This window comes from Eurytemora carolleeae, unplaced genomic scaffold, assembly GCF_000591075.1.
Source record: "Eurytemora carolleeae unplaced genomic scaffold, Eaff_2.0 scaffold27, whole genome shotgun sequence".
NCBI classification, from domain to species: domain Eukaryota; kingdom Metazoa; phylum Arthropoda; class Copepoda; order Calanoida; family Temoridae; genus Eurytemora; species Eurytemora carolleeae.
Window position 1 is genome coordinate 545,067 of NW_019396259.1, and position 22,516 is coordinate 567,582.

Sequence of the window (22,516 nt, forward strand, 5' to 3'; positions counted from 1 at the left end):
CGGTATGAATTTTTTCAGTCCCTTTCAGCCTGAAAGGGAGTTCAAAGTGTACAAATCATGTAAATGTTCACAAATTATATGCAGTAGAGTACATTAATACAGTATGTTCCCTAGACTATTCATTTAAATTTCAAATTTTTTAAACTGTTAAATAAACTTTATTATGAATTAGGTGAATAAAAACATCATTTGATTTATAATTATAACGGAAAATCATCGTTTGTAAAGTGGAAGGCATAGAGTCTATGTGAAATGATCATTGGTCAATTATGAAACCAGCCTATTTCATAATTTGGGTTTCTTTTAACAATAATTTTAGATTTTCAATAAAATGATATTCTAGGGCCCAACAGGTTATATAGCACAAATATATGTGAAGTACACCTGCAGTATGGAAACATTACAACAAAATGGCCGTTTTACACTTTTTTCTAGTAAATTCCTCTCTATATATATATTCTATTCTCTATGATTATAATAAACAATGTTTTTAGTATATTCTTATATACGACTTGATAAAATTACACTCCGATAAAACCAGCTTTTCTTTTTTGGTAAGTGTACTGCAGATCCTTGCAGTACACTTACCGTTAGCTTAGTTTATGGTGAAAGTCTTACCTTTATTGTTGAGATATATATTACATATATATATTGGGACACCCTGTAGTGTACATTTATCCTTTTTCATCATGTATATTGGGACACCCTGTAGTGTACATTTATCCTTTTTTCATCTTGTATATGGACACCCTGTAGTGCACATGAATCCTTTTTTTATCATGTATATTTGGACACTCTGTAGTGTACATTTATCCTTTTTTCATCATGTATATTGAGACACCCTGTAGTGTACATTAATCCTTTTTTCATCATGTATATTGGGATACCCTGTAGTGTACATTAATCCTTTTTTTATCATGTATATTTGGACACCCTGTAGTGTACATTTATCCTTTTTTCATCATGTATATTGGGACANTATATTATTCATACCCGACGTCAAAAATAAAAATTTCCGAAAATGTTTTTTTTCTATTTTATCTTTATTGATTTTTAGAAAAACTTAAGTTTTTCTTCTTAAACCCTAAATCAAAATCCAATCAGTGATTATAAAAATAATTTATTTTTTTACAATCTAGGGAAGTACATTTTGGAAGGGAGAAGTCCCATACAAAATATGACAGACCTGCAAGCAGTGATAGCTTCGATATTACAGGTATTATAACTCACGAAATGGTAAAATTCAGCAACAATTTCTGATTTGCTAATCTCCTCCTTTACAACCTGACTTTTGACTGTTCACAAGCCGGCTTTAAGAGCATTAAACAAATATATATTTAATCATGTTAATATGAAAAAACATATTTTAGGACTATTTTCATTTTTAACGTTAGTTTTAATAAACATTAACTTACGTTCGTTCAATTGATATGACACCATCAACACCAGAAATCAAAACCGGGTTTTCAAAAGTTAACGAATACATTTTTACATGACACGCTGATTGGTTAAATTTTTAACTTCTTTCTTGGATACCGAATGCGTTTTAAAATAATCTTGGTTTTATTAAAACCAGGAGTTAGCATTAATCTTGATATCCACCATTCTAAAGTTTTCAGCTCTGTTTTCGTCATAATTCAAACTTAACTAGTTCACATTGGCATTTCTCAACGATAAAAAAATTTTAAAGGAAATAAAATGAGAATTTATCATTTTAAATAAAAAATATCAAAATATTTATCAATATGTTTTTTTTTATGAAAATGGTTATATCATAATTTGTTTGATAACTATCTACAGCTGATACTATTCAATTTTATCTAATTTGTTTGATAACTATCTACAGCTGATACTATACAATTTTATCTAATTTGTTTGATAACAATCTACAGCTGATACTATTCAATTTTATCTATATAACTATATAACTATCTACAGCTGATACTATTCAATTTTATCTATATAATAAAGCTTTTCGGCTATAGCTGGCCAAATTGTCAGAAATTTATTTCTTTTTAAATTCCATTTTTTTATTCCACGGGCAACCCTGGGCACATCAGCTAGTTACCGATATTTCTACAATTGTTACAGTCAATATGAGTACCCAAGCTTTTTATCCTCTTTACAGGCATAAGTCAAATTTGATTCATAATTTAATTATGGTTATGTCATAATAACTGATTTCAATGTGATTATTTTACGAAATGAGAATTCATTATTTGCCGATAAAATTTGGAATAAAAGTGAAACTAACTCTCTGTCTGACAACTAAGTTATTAACCCTTTTTTCTACTTTTTTTGCAGTTTAACCCCCCCCCCACCCCCATTCAGACAAAGGGTCTGTAGGCTTAGTTTCAAGTGACTCGCCATTGATATATCGCGATGTCCGATTCACAATATGGTACCTTTAAATACGTAAATGTGCAGAGCAAACTGCAACTAGAAAACAGATAATTTAAGAAAATCAGGATAAATCCATCATTTTTACTGCGACGAAAGTTAAACAGAGTGACAAATTGTGAATCTGACATGCTACTCCATAAATGTTGGGTCACTTAAAATAACGTCAATAAGTCCGTGTCACTGGTTAATGCTTCTAAATAAAGTAATTAAACCATCAATAAAGGATTTAATTTTTTTCGAAAAAGACTTTTATGAGAGTTTTTGCCTGTTCTGGATTTTAAAAAATACAATTACAATTCTTTTTGTAAAACTTCAAACCGTACTATAATCCTAATGTCTTTGATATCAAATATCAAAGATTTAGACCATCAGGTTGCAAAGATGTAAGGATTCGAAAATTAAAGTGAGAGAAAATAAATTATATTTGTCGAAGAGAGTGCGCAAAGCATGCAGGATTTATTTATCAGCGTTGCTCGTGGAATAATAAAAACACTTTAAAAAAAGTCAAATTAAAAAGTAGAATTTTTAAGAAAAAATATTTAAATTTCTTTAGTCAATGTTACCCCCAGAGTACCCATGGGTGTTTCTCAATAAAGGAATTGAGTCTTTGCAACAAACTCTGATTTTTTAATCCCTATTTCTTTGTAACCCGATTTCGTAGACCTTAGATATTTTAAACTATGAATTCTGTAAGATCAAATAACTTAAGTTTGAAATATGAAAGGTTTACAACTTTAGGTTGCAAAGATATAAGGATTGGATAACTTGCGTTTGTGGCAAAGACTCAAATCCTTTCAACCAATTAGAGTTTGAAGCATCATGATTGTTTTTATGAGATAAAAGTTACCTTGATATGTTACCTTTATGATAAAAGTTGAATAAAAGAATAATATAGAAATATAACATATCAAGACTTGATATGTTACCTATATGATAAAAGTTGAATAAAAGAATAATACAGAAATATAACATATCAAGACTTGATATGTTACCTATATGATAAAAGTTGAATAAAAGAATAATACAGAAATATAACATATCAAGACTTGATATGTTACCTATATGATAAAAGTTGAATAAAAGAATAATATAGAAATGTAACAGATAAAGAATATATTCCAAGCAAACTCCCCTGGGATCAGACTACTCCTATCTTACTAAACCTATTCAGTATTATAGAAAAATGATGATATAAAAAGAATATTTACAGAATTAGAATTACAAAAAAGAACAGCTGGCTTCCATTTTACAATTTTTTTTTGCCATTCTTAAATAATAGTAAATCCTTTACGAAGAAATATCTGAATATATGAAATGTATACAATCTGTTTCCTTATATTTATGATTCCCTGCAACTGTAAGCTTATTTTTTCTTTTTCAAAATCATTAAATGAGCCTTTAAAATACTAAATTCATGGCAGACAATTAAGTTTAACCTTGGGATCGTCGTATTTTAGTGTGTTTTGTCGTCTTTACAGTCTCATCCTTTATACAGTTAAACCGTAAATAAGCAATACATCGAAAGAATTCATCAAATGTCGTATTCTTCACTTTCTGATAATGGAATGTTGCAGATATTTAGTTTTTTAATTAAATGATTATATGGAACTCTTTAAAACTGTTCCCGCGTATTCATGGCTATTTATTTTTTTTCGCAAAAACTGATTTACGTAAAATAGTATAAACCCCATGGAAAAATTGACATTTGATAAATTTGTTCGATGTATGGCTCATTTAGGGTTAACTGTAGTTAACCCTTTAGGTCTCAAAATTCACTTTGTATTCTTCTTTTAGTCTCAAATTTGACGCATTGAATATAAACATTGTAACTAAAATATGCAATATTCATTCTTGAAATCTATTTCACATTTAAAGCTAAAAACTGCTGCCTTTTGCAGCGTTGGAATCTTTTAAACTAAAGATTATGGCTACAAAATTAAAGTTTTGTGGGTTTATGGTTATTTCAAAAACTGTAATTTTAACGTAATCTAAAGTAAAATATTTTTTAATTTTTAAGTTTAAGACAGTTTAAATTATATTATTCTCTTTTAGGCTTAAGGACGGGTACGCAGCATCAGTTTTGGGTTCAAGCAGTTACTAAAAAGGTAATTGATTAATCATGCTATAAGTATTACTTGGGTGATAATTTTGAACAAATTAATGGATTCAATGATTAAAAATATGATTATTCAAAATATCTTTATTCTTTTCAATTTTTTTTGGTCTCTGGTATGAAATAAACGTCAAATCGGCTGAGCGGTCATGACTTGAAAATAGTACTTGAAAAATTTTTAAAATCCACCAATAAAATTACCAAAATCTACGAAATTTGTTGCTGCTAATATTTGAAATTTGCTATAAAGAAAAGAACGCCATCTAGAGTTCTTGAAACCTAACATAATTTTATTACGTTCCATTCCTTTTTTGTCTTTTTTATGTTCACAGCAGCAGTGTGGATTATTTAGTTGTTATTGTATTGAGAGTGCTAGCTGGTGTTTTTAGAATAAAAAAGAAAATACATTTGCCAATACAATATACATAATGTAACCCTCTTCCACTCTCATATACACAATACTTAGATACAGGAGAAATAAACCTAAAATATTATTAACTAGCTGAAGGGCCTTTCATTGCCCGTGGAAAAAAATGAAAAAAAATCGATTTTTTTAGTCTATAACATTTCCGGCCACCCATGAGAGTCCACAAAAAAATTCTGTCCAAACAGTCAAAAGGGACTGTAAGCTAAGCCTAATTTCCTGCAATAGAAATGCGCGATTTACGTTTTAAGAGAAGCCAACATTAAATTAAAATAATCATTTTTCAAAATTATAAACATTGGTATCAAATTGCATGGAGGGTCATTTGAAATTACGCTTATAGTCTCTTAAAAGATTCGTCGTTTGAAAAGTTTAAAATAAATTATAAGCAAAAATTTGCATAAGCCTATATAGCAAGCATTAGAACGAGTTCTGTTTAGATAGAGATCTCTAAATCTTGTAATCCCGTTGCTAAGTGTAAAGGAGATAAAGAGTTAAACTGAATCATTTTAAAGTTTTAATACGGATGGTTCCAATAAACAAAGGAGTTATGAAACGATTTAAAAGCTTCTGAAATAGATGATGGTAAATACATGACATTTAATTCATGCAAATAAACAGTTTAAGTCAAAATATTTTCCAAATCCTTGAAATCTATTTGTATCTCACAAAGCATATTTACTGTCATTTAAGGTCCATATTGTCTTTTTTAGTTCCATCGCAGTAACTTTTAACCTAGAAGATTCTACCATGTGATCTCAGAACAATAAGTCTTAAATCCCGAACACTTCCTTTATTCAATATAATTGTATCAGGGTGAGGGACGAAGCTCCCAGGTTGTGACTAAAACTCCTTCTAACAATCCAATCCCTCAAATAACCTCCATAGGCTGGGAACTATTCCAGGTAATTCAATGGATAATAATTATGTAAAACTAATTTACAGGGAAGTCAAGGAACCTTTACTTTGCCAATGGTTTCCAAGACCAATCGTGTAGGCAAAAAGGCAAAATTGGTCTTGGGAACCCATTGGTAAGTAAAATTAAGGTTTACGGGTCGTTGAAATTACTCGGAAGTTCGTCCTATATATAATATCTAACCTTATGCCATTGAGAGGACAGTACAGTGAGTGAAAAACTAATCTAGAAAATATTTTATGAAACATGGAATCATATTAGAACACGAAAAAGTTGTACAACAAACTTTTTCAGATTAGATTACACACAATTAATGATTTACAGAAACTTGAAACAAAATATATTACATTGAAAGTGTTTCTGCCTTGCAACATACTAACTTTATTAGGGTTATGTTTCAAACTACTCAGAATGATGCACCTTAAAACCTAAAACCTTAAACCTTAAACCCTAAACCTTAAAACCTTAAAACCTTAAACCTCAAACCTTAAACCTTAAACATTAAACATTAAACCTTAAACCTTAAACCTTAAACCTTAAGCCCTCAACCACAAAGCGCTATTGATTTCAAATCATTGCGTAGGGGTTTACCTTGAATTTCTAAGAATTTAAAGTTTGAACTTTAAAACTATTGGTTTCACAATTTTTAACATTTCATATGAACATCTTTTTAGGCAAATTAGATTTTAAAATTTGCGTGGGTAAACAAACTAGCAAAAGATAGATAAATGGATAGATAGATAGATAGAAGGATAAATAGATCACGTGGATTTAACGGTTCTGTCAATATTTCAGAAAACTGTGACTTTCGATCACAATTTGACCCCTTTTACATAATTTTATAGCCTTCTATTTTAAATACTTTTTTGTTGGCATATACATTCTGAATGAAAAAGTATAAAACAAACAAATCTGTAAGTCTAAAGACTGTTGAGTAATAGACGAAAACACGTTTGATTTCAAATAAAAGAAACCGAATGCTTCTCTCTTTCGTTAGTTCGGGGTGAGATATAGATAGATTTATAGATAGAAAATTAGATAGATAGATAGAAAGTATAGAGAACCAATATGTGCATAACTAATTAATTAGAAGAAGAACATACAACCTGAAATCAATATTCAAAATAAACACAATAAACCGAATATATAATTATCATATAATATATATATATCAAATATAATATATCTATATTCTGTATTTAGTCAAAAATAAAGAAAAAATTGTGGAATTTTGTAGACCTTTTTATATTTCAACTATAAATTCTGCCAGCTTAAAGGTTAGCCATTAGGTGCTCAGATTTGGAGTTTTAAAAACTTATAATTTGATGAAATAGGATTTTTTCAAAAATATTTCTTTTACAAAAAATTAATTTTAAAGGTCTATTAAAAGAATTTATATTACCTAATAAATTTAAGCAAAACTACAACATTTCCCAACTTCATCATTTAGATGAAATAGGATTTGTTTTAAGAACAGATCGTCAAAAAGGTTGTTTAAAGGTTTGGAGAAGTCCAGTTTATTTACCCTGCAGACATATTGGGACCCCACCTCCTGTCACACGATGGTATTTTCAGGTAAACAGAGATTAAGCCATTTTTAAACCAACTGATTACTCAACGCAAACTCTAATTTTTTTATCCTTATATTTTTGAAATATGATATTTGTCTAATTGATCGAGTCAAAAATAGAAAATTTTTTTCTTTGAGTTTTTATCTATGTATTTAACTATTTATAATATTAAATTTTTTGGAATTTTCTCTTTAAACTTTTTAAAAAATGTATTCTTATAAAATTTTCTTTTAAACGCCTTTTTAAGAAACATATTTATTCATACAACTGGTTTAACATAATCTCATTCATTCAACTAATTTAGATCATCATTTGTTATCCATATCATTTACTAATAAGAGTTTTTGAATCACTTTTCTTAACCTTTATTTCTTTTTAGATTCATTTATGATTTTTCACTTGTATTTTTATTTTTTTTTTCATTTTATGCAAGCATGTTATTTTATCATATTCTATTTGCATTTGATGTTACAAAGCAATCAAGTTTTTTATTTTTTTATTTATCGATTTATTTTTACATTCTTCATTCTAAATTCATCAATTCCTTAAACAAATTTGTCTTTGTTTAATGAAGACGGCAATTTCTGTAGAAAATGTGGCGTGTCTGATTTACAACAGTACCCTGTAGTGTCTGATTTACAACAGTACCCTGTAGTGTCTGATTTACAACAGTACCCTGTAGTGTCTGATTTACAACAGTACCCTGTAGTGTCTGATATACAACAGTACCCTGTAGTGTCTGATTTACAACAGTACCCTGTAGTGTCTGATATACAACAGTACCCTGTAGTGTCTGATATACAACAGTACCCTGTAGTGTCTGATATACAACAGTACCCTGTAGTGTCTGATATACAACAGTACCCTGTAAACCGTTCTCTAAGCAAATATAATTTACTATCTGCAGAGCCTGGCGTTGCCCGTGGAAGAAAAAACATTTGAAAAGATAATCTCTATTTTTTAGCCTATAACACCCCCCGGCAACCCATTAGTTTCCACAAAAAATTTCAGTTCAATCGGTCCAGTCGTTTGGCTGTCTATATACACAACATATATATATATATATACGAATGTTTTGTTTTATTATATAGATAAAATCTTATAGTTCTATTTAGGTTCTTGTTGTTTTCTTTAAAAGCTACTTTTTTTATTTTTATGCAGAAAGAGAAAGAATGACTTTTTTTAGATAGAAATACGACAATAGCTCACTCTTTAAATTGAGGGCCACTTGAAATTACACCTACAGTCCCTTTAATATATTATTCTTGACAAAATATCTCTAATCTATATTCTACTTCAAGGTTTAGGAACATGCAAAGGGCAATATTCAACCAACCATTCTTATATTTAGAATATTACAAACCTTTCTTAAAAAAGAAAATACCAAACTCGGAATTCATAGTTGTTTAAGAAATTAAAAATCTTTTTCAAAATGCATTTATTTAATTTTATTTGTTATCTACATATATGGAACTTCTCTAGCTCATGCGGATTAACAGTTCGGTCCTTTTACCAGCAAGCTTTGACTTTTGATTATTTAAAATTTTTTCCTATTAAATACTTTTTTGTTGGCGGATTCGTTTTTAATGAAAAAGTATTTCAAAGTCTAAAGATGGTAGAGTTATAGACCAAAAAACGATTAAATTCAAAATTAAGAAAACAAATTCATCTCTCCTTGGTTAGTTCATAAAATAAATGAATAAAGAAGTAAATTATAAATAAACCTATATCTGATCCATTGCTCAGGGTAAGGAAGCGAACTGGGTGAATCAAGCATCAACATATGGTACGAGCCAACTCTCTATAGAATCTGCAAGGTGAGAACATTTTTCTTTAACTGACAATAAAAATAAGTCAAACTAAAGTGAGTTTGAAAAAATATTGTTTTTAATCCTATAAACTTCCCTTTTTGAAGAGGTATTGAGATTAAAATTAAAAGTAGAAAAGCTGAAAGGTCACAAAGTCATACCATGGTGATGTTGCAAAAATATTACATAATTTTTTTATATTTTTCTTTTTTATTTCTCACAGCTATTAAAATTTTAATAAGCAGAGTGCAGTTTAAAAAAATACCTTTTTTAATACTTAATTTTTGCAAGATAATATAGACTCCATTCTGCAAATTAATAATTTATTTAAATTTATATTTAATGATAATTGAATTTTGGCTTGTTGAAATTAAAAAAAAAAAGTTTTTCCAATTTGGAAATTGTTCTTTTAATCAAGGGTTCATTAAATTCTTATGATCATTAAAATCCTTAATTTCAAAGTATTAGAAAGTACATTTTCAATACCAGAATTTTGCAAATTAAAGGTCTTGTAATAGGAAATTAATAATTGATTTTCAATTGAAGAAGAAAAAATATTTTTAGATCTGAGGACACAGGGAACTATACTTGTATAATAGAGAATGGAGAAACATTAGATTCTATCTCATACTCTCTCAGGGTTCAAGGTAAACATTTTGTGCATAACACGTGCTATATCGACTACACAGTATAATACTCTAATTAAACCGAAATAATAATTAATAAAATCAAGAAATTAATATTATTTCGGTTTATTAAATATTTACAAGATCAAAAACAACTTTCGAGTCCTTAAGGAATTGATATTATTCCGTTTTATGCAAGGTAATAATGCAAGGAAAGTTATTTCAGAGGTGTACGCATCTTTTGTACTGCAGTGTACTGTCTCTGGGCGTTAATGTAAACACAAGACGGATGTCACAGCCTGACTTGGGATCCATCTTTCACATAAAAAAAATCAATAAAATATTCTGGTCATAGGAAACTATTATGTGAATTATCAAAATTATCAAAATTTAATGCTTTTAACCTCCTCCTCGGGTACTAAACGAGCACTGGGTGATGCATCTATTATTGTTTACAAATTCCGCCCAGAGAGAACTGGTTTCAATATGGACATACGTTTACCGGTTTATGATGAGTTTTTGACCAATCTGACAGGGTTATCATGAGGCACCGGATTATCATGAGGCACTATCTGGAGGTCAAAGAAAAACAGGATTATCATGAGATTTTTCACCCAAGTTTTTTCTAGCATTAGAGTTTAGTCGAAAATGCATTTATCGAAACTGTTTTAATCGAAACTGCTTAACAAATCACTATCTGGAGGTCAAAGAAAAACAGAATATACGCGACCGCAATTGACTTTCCTTCCATTTGTACTCACAATGCACTCATATGTTTTAAACCAAAGTCTTAAAAAATGCTAAATAATGTACAGTCGTTGCTCCCCCAAACTTCATTTATGTATTGAAGTAATCCTGAAAATGAACTTAGGTTAAAAGTACCTTAAGTCATTATTAGCATTGGAAAAGGGGGCGTGAATACCCCTGAATTGATATAGAAAATTTAAGAAAATATATGTTTAGTAAACCATCTTACATTTGTTGATCTAACAAGGGAAATGTGTAGAAAAATGCACCAAAAGATGTGTATTGTGTATGTAGTTAATGTTCTATTGTAAATATATATAAACAAATTGCATATCGTAAACCCAGCATAAACAAGTATGAAATATATGCATATTTATTGTTTAGATCCACTTAATATTCATGCATTATAGCTATGCATATTTATTAAATAAATATCAATGCAGTATAATACATATAAGGAGCCTAGTTGTACAGTACAAAGAGAATCCCAACTGACCAATATACCCCCCCCCCCCCACACACACACACAATCAGAAACCCGCTATATCTCTGCAGGAATCCATTATAAGAAGTATTTGGAAAAAGCCTGTAAAATAAAGACATCAGAAAAAAGTTCGAAATCTTTTTATTTGAAATTTTCACGATTGCGATAGAATTGATTTGGAAAAAAACACATGATTTTATACGTAATTCATGTTATTTAAAGCGCAGATATCAGTCTGATGAAATTCAAAAAAAAAGTCCCAGGAAAAATTATTTTAAGAAGATATATATAAGAAAAAGAAATCAATTAAATTAAAAAATAGGTGTGCAGTAAAATGTAATATCTTCACTGCAGAAACATGATCAAAATTTTGCAGCAAACAATTCCTTTTTTCGTCAGGCTTTTTTTTTTGATGGTTTAAGTTAGAACCTTTTTCCAAATATTTTTTATTGTGACTAATGGATGTTATAATATTTCTAAAAAAAACATATAAAATGTAAGTATATTTTTAACAAAAAAGACTCTTTGCTTTTTAATTCAAATATTTTCTGTAAAACATTTTCCAACCGACACTGTTTTCATTTTGCTGTTTTGGAAAACTCCATCAGGTTTTCAATCAACTCCATCAGGTTTTCAATAAACTCCATCAGGTTTTCAATAAACTCCATCAGGTTTTCAATAAACTCCATCAGGTTTTCAATAAACTCCATCAGGTTTTCAATAAATCTTTCTATTTAAAAAATAATTGAATTGAGAGTAACTTGAAAATTTAGGTAGATAGTATTTTCAAGATATTTTTATGCTATAAGTTTTTATACTTATATTTATAGTTGCACCTAAACCTCCTGTTATCCGAGTCCACCGTGTGACCTCTAACTCTATAACTCTGCGCTGGACGGGTTCAGAACTAGGAAACTCTCCTGTTATTGGATACAGGATAAAATATAAGATCACATACGGAGAATGGATGGAAAAACAGGTTCGGTTTTTTAACTAGGAAAATAGCTTTGAACGAACCTCCACTGTTTCCTGTTTGGGGTCCAGCCATTTCTGTATATATTAATGAATTAGAAAATGAAAAGACTAATTATATAAAATAATATTTCGATCCAAAAAATTGTTTTAACTCATTTACGAAACCTGGGTTCTAATACCGGGTTTCATGACGATACTCTGTTTTAAGTTTCGGTCTCTGGATCCACCATATCTTTGTTTACATGAAAAGTAAAAATCAGTTTCAGAAAAAGTAGTGCACATTTTAAAAAAAAAGATATGGATGTACTTGTTCTTCTTTTTTTACTTATATCTCATAAAACATGATATACGCTAATTCACTAGAATTCGACTAACAAAATTTATTTTTAAATTTTCACAATATCCTCGGAATTGATTTTGAAAAAAAAACATTTCTTAATCAGCTTCATTACAAATCATCCCCTCCAGACCCCCCTTCTTCTTTTGCACCCCCCCCCTCTCCCCCTTCCTTTGGTTGGTAAAGCTGCATGGTTCTCCGAGTTTATAGTTTAAAGTTCTAAACCTGAATTTAAACTTTACTAAAGGATTTAATCTTCAATACTTTAAATATTTAGCTCAATGGAGATATTAATAATTTTCAGAGTTCCATACAAAAATCAAAATCAATTAAATTTAATTTCATACCTTTGCTAAAATTAGATTTTATCTTTAGATTTAGAGCTTATCTTATCTTATCTTATCTTATCTTATCTTATCTTATCTTATCTTATCTTATCTTATCTTATCTTATCTTATCTTATCTTATCTTATCTTATCTCATCTTATCTTATCTTATCTTATCTTATCTTATCTTATCTTATCTTATCTTATCTTCTTTCTAGGTTAGTTTTTATGCTGAAGAAGATACATTAACAGATCTGTACTGTGGACGGCAGTACCATATGGTTATGTACCAAACTAACTATATCGGCGAGAGCGAAGCGAGTCAGATCATTAATACAAGAACCGTAGGAGAAAAACCGAATCCTCCGCTGTCAAAGGATTTCTTAGGTAAACAATTTAATGACTGTTACTAGTTTTTAGGCCATCAAGAATTCACTAAATTAAATCTTTTTTTTCAAGCTTGTTGATATGATATAGGATTTCTAAAGCAATAATGAACAACGACATGGCGAAAAATACCCATTGTCTCTTTTTTTAAATCGTAAATGGCATTCTAAACCCTCATATCAATGATATAGATCATAAAAATAAAAAAATTAATTTATAACATTTTTTGTTGTGATTTCAGTTGTGAACTCTACCCTGGCCATCCTACTTCTTGAGAGCTGGAGCCAAGATTCATGTACTGTATTGTACTTTGTAATTGAGTACAAACTTTCAGCAGATAGTACATGGACTGTTGGTAAGTGACGTGTACTGTACTGTATTTATTTATTTTAGCAGAGTTAATTGACTATAGGTAAGTTAAGTGTACTGTTCTGTACTTGGTACTTGGAGTACAAACTTTAAGCAGAAAGTACCTTGACTGTAGGTAAGTAAAGTGAACTATAATGTACTTATTATTGAGTACACACTTTCAGCAGATAGTACATGGACTGTAGGTAAGTAAAGTGAACTATAATGTACTTTATTATTGAGTACACACTTTAAGCAGATAGTACATGGACTGTAGGTAAGAATAATTCTAAACTCTGGTAAGTTTAGAATATTTCTAAACTCCGGTAAGTTTAGCATATTTCTAAACTCTGGTAAGTTTAGAATATTTCTAAACTTTGGTAAAGCTTTGAATTTTTTTTAACTCTTGTAAAGATTAGAATATTTCTAAACTCTGGTAAAGCTTAGAACATTTCTAAACAATGGTAAAGTTTAGAATATTTCTAAACTATGGTAAAGTTTAGAATATTTCTAATCTTTGGGAAGTTTTAGAACATTTCTAACCTCTGGTAAAATTTAGAACATTTTTAAACTCTGGTAATGTTTAGAATATTTTTAAACTCTGGTAAAGTTTAGAATATTTCTAAAATATGGTAAAGTTTAGAATATTTCTAAACTCTTGTAAAGTTTAAAGTATTTCTAAACTCAGGAAAAGTTTACAATATTTCTAAACTATAGTAAAGTTTAGAAAATTTTTGAACTCTGGCAAAGTTTGGAATATTTCTAAAGTCTGGCAAAGTTTAGAATATTTCTAAAACTGATAAAGTTTAGAATATTTCTAAAGCTGATAAAGTTTAAAATATTTCTAAACTCTGATCATGTATGAAATATTTCTGAACTCTAGCAAAGTGAATATATATTTTCAGAACTGTAAATCCCTAAGTTTGATTATAATTTCTCTGTTAATGGCGAAAGTTGAGTTTAAGTTTAGCTTTGTCATTCAATTCTTTCTTTTAAACTTTGTATTCAAGTAAGAGAAAGGATTAATAATTCTCTTTGTCTGTCACATTTTACAACCCCCCCCCTCTCCCTGCATTGCATTTTTGTCCTTTTAGATTCACAAATTTGCAAAGTTGGTTGTTTTATTCCTAACCATTTGAATAACAAAAATTTATGGATTCTTCTCTATTTAAAAGTAAATCTGTTTTATTTACACATATTGTTTCCATTCGTCATTCAAACTTGATCTGTAGCTGGCTAACTTATCTATACCTATTCAAATTTGAATGTCTGCACAGCAAAAAATCGCATCGATAGGACAAAAATGATTTTCCTGTGTCTCTCTTTTTAATGGATATCAGAAGAATAATACAAGTTTTCCATCAAGTAAATCCTCATTTTTCTCTTTATCTAAACATTTTATTTGCATTCCTTCAAAAATATTTCCTAGTATTTCATTTATAAACACCTTTTATTTATCTTTCCACTTGTTGTAACACTGTTGCTGTGTCTATCTATCTATCTACTTGTTGTTGTGTCTATCTATATATCCACCAGTTGTTGTGTCTATCTATCTATCCACCAGGTGTTGTGTCTTATCTATCTATTCACCTGTTGTTGTGTCCATCTATCTATCAACCTGTTGTTGTGTCTATCTATCTATCCACCAGGTGTTGTGTCTAGCTATCTATCAACCTGTTGTTGTGTCTATCTATATATCCACCAGGTGTTGTGTCTATCTATCTATCAACCTGTTGTTTTGTCCATCTATCTATCCACCAGTTGTTGTGTCTATCTATCTATCAACCTGTTGTTGTGTCCATCTATCTATCCACGAGGTATTGTGTCTTATCTATCTATCAACCTGTTGTTGTGTCCATATATCTATCCACCAGTTGTTGTGTCCATCTATCTATCCACCAGGTGTTGTGTCAATCTATCTATCCACCAGGTGTTGTGTCAATCTATCTATCCACCAGATGTTGTGTCTATCTATCTATCCACCAGGTGTTGTGTCTTATCTATCTATTCACCTGTTGTTGTGTCCATCTATCTATCCACCTGTTGTTGTGTCTATCTATCTATCCACCAGGTGTTGTGTCTATCTATCTATCAACCTGTTGTTGTGTCCATCTATATATCCACCAGTTGTTGTGTCCATCTATCTATCCACCATATTTTTTTAAATTTGATATTATGGAGTTTGTATTTCAGAATTTTTTATTTTCAGGAGTTTGTCTCGTCAGGAGTTTGTCTCGTCAGGAGTTTGTCTCGTCAGGAGTTTGTCTTTCAGGAGTTTGTCTTTTAAGGAGTTTGTCTTTCCGGAGTTTGTCTTTCAGGAGTTTGTCTTTCAGGAGTTTGTCACGGCGCCGGATGATACTTCAAAGACGACTTTTGGGATTTATTCAATCTTTTTTCTTATAGTTTTAAAATTGTAATAAGTTCAGATCGACAGATTTCACGATTGTCAGGTCGTCTTTTAAATCTTATCCTTTGTGGGGTACTCTGTAAAGTAATCTAAAGATAAAATGCAATGGTTAACATTCTTACCTGGACTAAAAACCAAATTCATTAAAAGATACTTCATTGCCTTTTGACACACCATACATGCACACATTATTTGTGTTTTTTTATCATGTAATATTTCTTTTCAGAAATTACTTTTGGAGTCCCATACAATTGTGCTAGATCTAAAGCGATCTATGTAATTCGTATTTCATTCCCTATGTTTTATATCTTTAAAATTGACGGAGATATATCACATAAGGCATTTAAAATCATTTTTTTATAAACTTTTGTATGACCACCTCTTTTAATTCCTTATTACAATTTTAAGGTATATAAATTGAAGTCGCCTCTTAATTTTCATTTTTACTAGAACACTCTGCACACAAATTTTGCCAACTTTAGACATATTTTGAAGCTTTGTACTACATGTGTTCATCTGAAAAATATTTAAGTATTTATTCAATAATATATTTTTGTTTTAGTGACAAACAATCTTGAGATCCAGGATACATACAGCATTAGAGGGCTTTCTCAATCAACAGCTTATGATCTTAAGGTAAGAGAAGTGCAAATCACAATTAAAATAAAGGGAGTTTAAGGGTTTTTTAATGTTAATCCGGATTTTTTTCCAAAAATTCCTTAAAATCCTAAACTAAAAGTTTAAAATCCCAAGAATTGAACGAGCATTTTGATTGTTGACTGTTGAGTCGATACATTGTACGTTGATATGATATGATATGATATAATATAGAATTTTCTTTACATTTAGTGCTGTGCGTTTGCAAAAAACTTGATATATAAAAAAAACTATTCATACCATCAACTCTAAAAATTTTCTAATCCATATATCTTTTCAAAACGATTTCTTAGCCTTTGATATTTCAAAATATGAATTCTGTTAGAATAAACCAGGTTACAAAGATAAAAGAATTTTAAAATCGTAGTTTGTGACAAAGACTCAAGTCCTTACCGTGATGGATTAACAAAAAGAAATTTCAACTCAATTTTAAATCTAAAAAGTGTAAAAAAGACTTCTCCTAAAGAACCAAAACGTTTTCTCCAACCAATTCTGACAAATTTTGGTTGAAGAGAAAAATATTTCATATGTCTCCGTCCATTAATTCTCTCCTTTCATCCATTTATTTACCATCCTCCTAGCCGGCATCCTTCAAATTTTATCAATCAATAAATCATCCGTTAATGATGTTGTTGTTGTAGGTTACAGCTCACAACCATGCAGGTTCAGCCACAAGGATTTATCAGTTCATTACCCTGGATACTCTGGGGGCTCCAACCCTACCCAGAGGAGGTCTTGCATCCGTCCTCTCCGGGTTAGGGTTTAGGGCTTCCATCTCAATACTCATCTCAGTTCTCTGTCTGGTGCTGGCTTCTCTGGGTGTATGTTTTTGTATTAGAAAAAGTGAGTTTTTGTAATTTGAAAAAAACCTTCGTATTTTGAAAAAACAAGTTTTGTATTTTTAAAAGAACTAGCAAGTTTTGGTATTTCGAGAAGAACAAACAAGATTTTGTATTTGAGAAGAACCCAAAAGGTTTTGTTTTCTGAGAAGAACCGGCAAGTTTTTGTATTCAGAGAAGAACCATTAAGTTTTTGTATTTTGAGAAAAACCAATAAGTTTTTGTCTTATATTTTGTAAGCTATAAGCGGAAAGAAATTTAACTTTTTTTAAAATTCTTAATATAATTTTTCTTTTAGACTTAAAATGAAATAGTATTTTTGGCTTAAACTTTGATAATAAAGGGTGAGCTTGCGAAGAAAAGGGGGGAAAGGAGTATTTTTACTTGAAACAGATGTTTCTGTGAAGAAAATTTGATTTAAAACTTACTATACACTCACGGTGTTCGACAATTTACGAAATCTAGCTCCTGAACCCAAAACTTAAGACAAGGTATCGTAAACCGGGTTTCACGAATAGGATAAGACAATTAATAGATGAAAAAAATCATGGTTATTTTATGTTCATTTTTTTTTCTTAATCTTATTTATACAAACGTAAATACACCAAAAAGAAAACTCAGGAGTTTCGGTAACCAATTCTCTTTTAAATTTTCGGCTCTGAGCTTTCTTAAAAGTGTACACAACCCATTTATATCCCTCACTTAATTTTTGTAAACCTTCTATTTGATTTTAGAGCAAGTATCTAAGCGTCCTGGAAGATATGATGAAATCCCTAAATCCTCGACTATGGAAAATCGACACAACTTGGACCAGCAGTTCTATGCGACTGTACAGAGGAAAACCCCCGCCCTTACACCCTTCTCTAGTGGGGGGTATGAAGTTGATACCATTGAACAGCTCAAAAAGGAAACAGAGATTTAATTTAGAACATAGTTGTAACAAATATATTCGCAACTTTTTTTAAAAACTGAAAGATGATCTCGAAACTATCTTTTAACTCCCATTTTTTGTTTGTCACCCTGTTGATTTACAAAACCCCGGTTTTTATAAAACATTTTAATTTCTGTTCCTTAGGCTGTAAGATCCAAGGTAGAAAAGATCCCTGAGACGGCAAGCGATATTTCTCCGTATGCAACATCAAACCTTCAAACCCTTCCGGTCGGGGGTAGACAGCATACTCTGGGCAGGACAGAAACCTTAACTCCGGGTGGGAGACAACATACGCTCGGGAGAAATGAAACACTGCGCCTCTCTGACTATCACCGACAAATGGAAACTATGGGACGGGATACCCTTGGTCGACAGAAAGATCGGGATACGATCGGTCGACAAATAGATCGAGATACACTGGGTAGACACAGACATCAGCAACAACAACAACAACAACAGCAACTTCAACAGCAGGTACTGGAGTTAGCATCATTATTAACATAAAGGGTATATACTGTATCATCGTAATTATTGTGTGGCAGTCTACAGTGCCATTTAAACATAAGGTTGTAAAAATATTGGGATTAGAAAATTTGATTTTTCGGAAAGAACTCAGTTCCTTTACGTAAACAATCACATTTTCATTAACTAAAAAAAATAAGTCTGAAAAAAGCCATTATGTATTAAGCAAATTTTAATATTTTCAATCCCTTAAAGCTCAGTTCATAAAAGTTTTTGTTTCTTCTTTCCATAATTCATATTTTCTGATTCTTTCCTAATCCTCATATTAATCCTGATTATCCTAATTGCCTTTCTCTTCTTCTTAATCTAAATGTTAGTGTGTACATTCACTCCATGCAGTACTCCCCTCCCTGTGTAGTTACTATAACTGTTTAATATTCTCCTGGTTCTTCAAGTCAAATATTCTTTTTCTGGAACACTACTCCGACCATCGACAAAATATTAAACATATTTTTCTTCTCCCCACCGCCTCCTCGAAATTTTTATTCTGATTTCAGAATATGTTTTTGGTTTCAATAAGATTTAATACATTATTTAAATTCTACTTTATCCTTTTCAGTCAAAAATGCCAAATTGCCCTTTTTATAAAGAACTCTAAAGAAAAACATGCTTTTTTTAAAAGATGCATTGAATATGCATTGGCCTTTTATTTATTATGTTTATTTAATGCAAAAATGTATAAATTATGGTTTTCTAAACCGCAGAACTCGATGTTTATAAATGCTTGGTTCTTATCGAATTCCTCGGAAAATAAACAAAACTTAATGTCAAACAAGTTCTTATTTTTCCTTTCAGACTTTTCACAATTTGAAGCAATTTTATATTTTGTTCTAACTAGACACAGAACACAGATATTTTTCTAGAACTAGTTTTAAGATTTTTTTTACAAAAAACCAAAAACTTCGTAGCTTTTCCTGCATTTCGTCGCTGGGTTTCCATATATAAATAAATAAATAGAAAAATAGATAGATAAATAAATAAATAAATAAATAAATAGATAGTCAGTCTCTCTTTTATACACCCTTGTCTGCACTTTTTTGTTATTTACACAATTATATGTGTTTAGTTCGTTTCTCGAAATTATCGTATTTTTTGGGACACCCTGTTCTAAAATTAGTTCCAGTGTTGCAGGCTGTTTTCTATTTTGCTAAAAGCAAACACCTTTAATAGATTGTATTGGAGTTTGTTGTTGTTATAAACTGGATTATAGCAGTATGTTCCCTCTCCCCTAGCTCCCTCTCTACACTTTTATACCTAACTATAAAAAAACATTTTAGTGCAGTGGTAAAATCTAAACCTTTGATTAAAGGGGATTAGGGAACTAATCAAATACATAACTTTGAAATATGATGTCATCGTAGACCTTGACTATGACTATGACTTCGGCTAGGTGATGTAGGGATTATCAAATTAAAGTTTTTGGCAAGTAATTCTTTTCAATTTATCTAAAGATTAAAAATAAACCATCTTATTTTTCATTTATAGGTTCTCTTTTCAGGATTAATTAGACCCACGGCCCATGGGCTGGTCTCTTGTTTAAAGATTTCATTTAATTGTAAATAGTTTATGTTCTAGGAGGAGGGAGGCAGGGGGCGTTCCGAAGAGGCTGGTAAGAGGCGTGGCTCCAGGCGAAGATACTCTGAGAGTGAGGAGTATGATAGTGATAGTGATAGCAGGACGGAGTCCTCAAATCAGTTGGATCAGGACAAATTTAGTGCTCTCCGCTACAGGTCCCAGTTTAACCTGTAGACGGAGAAATGCGCAACGTTAAGAAAAAGTTTTGGAGTTGCGGCATTTGGACATATCTGACATTTTATAAATGTATTGACGAATCTCCCTTTTTGAATGGAGAATACCAAATGTTCTAACCTAAAATGAAATTTGAAGAAGAATTTTATGAGATTTTTCACAAAATGTTAAATATAGATATTAAAACTTCTAGAGTTTGTAGTTTTCTAAAAGCAAGTTTTAAATCAAAAGTTTGAATTGAATGTGTCAAATATCTGCAAGCTAATGCAAAGGGTTTATATCACGTTGTTCTTTATAAAATATTTTATAAGTGAGAAAAAAATAAATGTTCTAAGAGCTGTAGTTAATAAAATTAATCTGGTAATCCTCTATTCAAAACAAAATTTTAACTGTTTTCTTTACAAACCTTGTTTTGCGAAGAATACGAAGAGGTGCTAAATAACAGAACTTCTTAATTTAACGTGCTATCATAGATTTAAGTGATTTTTAAAATTTTTGGATTTTAATTAAGATTCAAAATTATACCTTAGTCTTAGAAAAAAATGGCGTTAGTCTTGTTTTTATTTCTAGAAATTAATTATTATCAATTACAAATTTCTCTATAAATAGTTACTGGAGTTGCGGGTTTCTTGATATAGGAGCAATAGAAGAAAATGAGAGAGTTACACTTTTCCATATATAAAAACAACTATGTTTTCCATATTATTGACCTAATAAGGTTCAAACAATACCATTGTGAATCGGTTTAGCCCTCCTTGAATGGAGGTGCACATGAAATTACAACAACGTATGCAGTCCCTTTAATAAAAACTAAATTATTCAAATATTATATTAATATTTTATTCCATATTTTACGTGTTTTGTTTTCCTGGCTGTGATTTCATATATTTTTACCTGTTAAAGTTTTTGTTCTGCAGCTCGTGTAAATATATTCTGCTTAATGTCGTCTTTATTTTAGTTTCGAGTAGTTTTCTTCATATTATTCAATTAACCGCTTCATCGAGTTCCACTCCATACATAATTTTACCAAATTCGATCAAGTTCAAATGAACACATTTTAGAACAAATGAACAGAAAAATGCAATTGGAATAATTGTAAAATTTTAAAGAACTCTGAATTAAGTTTGACATTACTTGATTGCCCTTTAATCATCTTTGGACGCATTACTCGTCTCATTCCATCTCTACTAATATTCTTCACAATTCCCTTGGTAAAACCAGGGAGAATTCTTTTTATTTCCCCTACTTTCTCTTCAGATTTGATTAATATATTCTAGTGTTAGAATAACATGGATGTCCCCATATCTCGGTCCCCTCCCTCTATTCTCTCAATCCTCTCCATCCTCTACACACTGTTTTCTTCTCCACAAATCAAAACTTATCTCAGATAGTTCAAGAGGTGGAAAGCAGTAAGAGTATGGGATAGTAGGATTAAAGAATAGTACGAGAGTATGATAGAAGGATAACATAATAAAAAGATAACAGGAAAATATTATAGAAGGATAGTAGGATTGAAGGATTGCAGGATAGAAGGATTGTAGGACAACCGAATAGCAGAATGGTAGGAAAGAAGTAAAGCAGGGTAGAGCAGGATAGAAGGGTTAGGAGAATGCCGGGTTAGCAGGAGAGCAGGATGTCAGAATAGTAGAATAGCAGAATATCAGGATAGCATGATAGAAGGATAGCAGGACAACAGAATATCAGAATAGCGGGATAGCAGGGTGTCAGAATGTCAGAATAGCATGATAGTAGGAAAGCAGGATATCAGGATAGCATGACAGCATGATAGCAGGACAGCAGGATGTCAGAAAAGTAGAATAGCAGAATATCAGGATAGCAGGATATCAGAATAGTAGGATAGCATGATGGAAGGATAACAGGATATCAGAATATCAGAATAGCTTGATAGCAGGATAGCATGATAGAAGGATAGCAGGATATCAGAA

General features: G+C 30.6%; 1 protein-coding gene across 1 annotated transcript in view; it reads left to right on the forward strand.

Moving 5' to 3' along the window:
* The window catches only part of LOC111699540 (Down syndrome cell adhesion molecule-like protein Dscam2), a 22,046-nt gene extending 524 nt beyond the window's left edge, over positions 1–21,522 (forward strand). Inside the window, exons 2-15 of the mRNA XM_023470240.1 lie at positions 1,140–1,216; positions 4,456–4,508; positions 5,756–5,845; positions 7,357–7,431; positions 9,174–9,244; positions 9,800–9,882; positions 11,923–12,071; positions 12,949–13,117; positions 13,359–13,472; positions 16,435–16,508; positions 17,171–17,372; positions 18,103–18,275; positions 18,444–18,773; positions 20,397–21,522. Of these exons, the coding sequence (XP_023326008.1) occupies positions 12,060–12,071; positions 12,949–13,117; positions 13,359–13,472; positions 16,435–16,508; positions 17,171–17,372; positions 18,103–18,275; positions 18,444–18,773; positions 20,397–20,570 (1,248 nt within the window). The 5' untranslated portion in view covers positions 1,140–1,216; positions 4,456–4,508; positions 5,756–5,845; ... (2 more) ...; positions 9,800–9,882; positions 11,923–12,059 and the 3' untranslated portion in view covers positions 20,571–21,522. The remainder of the gene's footprint in view (positions 1–1,139; positions 1,217–4,455; positions 4,509–5,755; positions 5,846–7,356; positions 7,432–9,173; positions 9,245–9,799; positions 9,883–11,922; positions 12,072–12,948; positions 13,118–13,358; positions 13,473–16,434; positions 16,509–17,170; positions 17,373–18,102; positions 18,276–18,443; positions 18,774–20,396) is intronic.
* Positions 21,523–22,516: the final 994 nt, after the last annotated feature.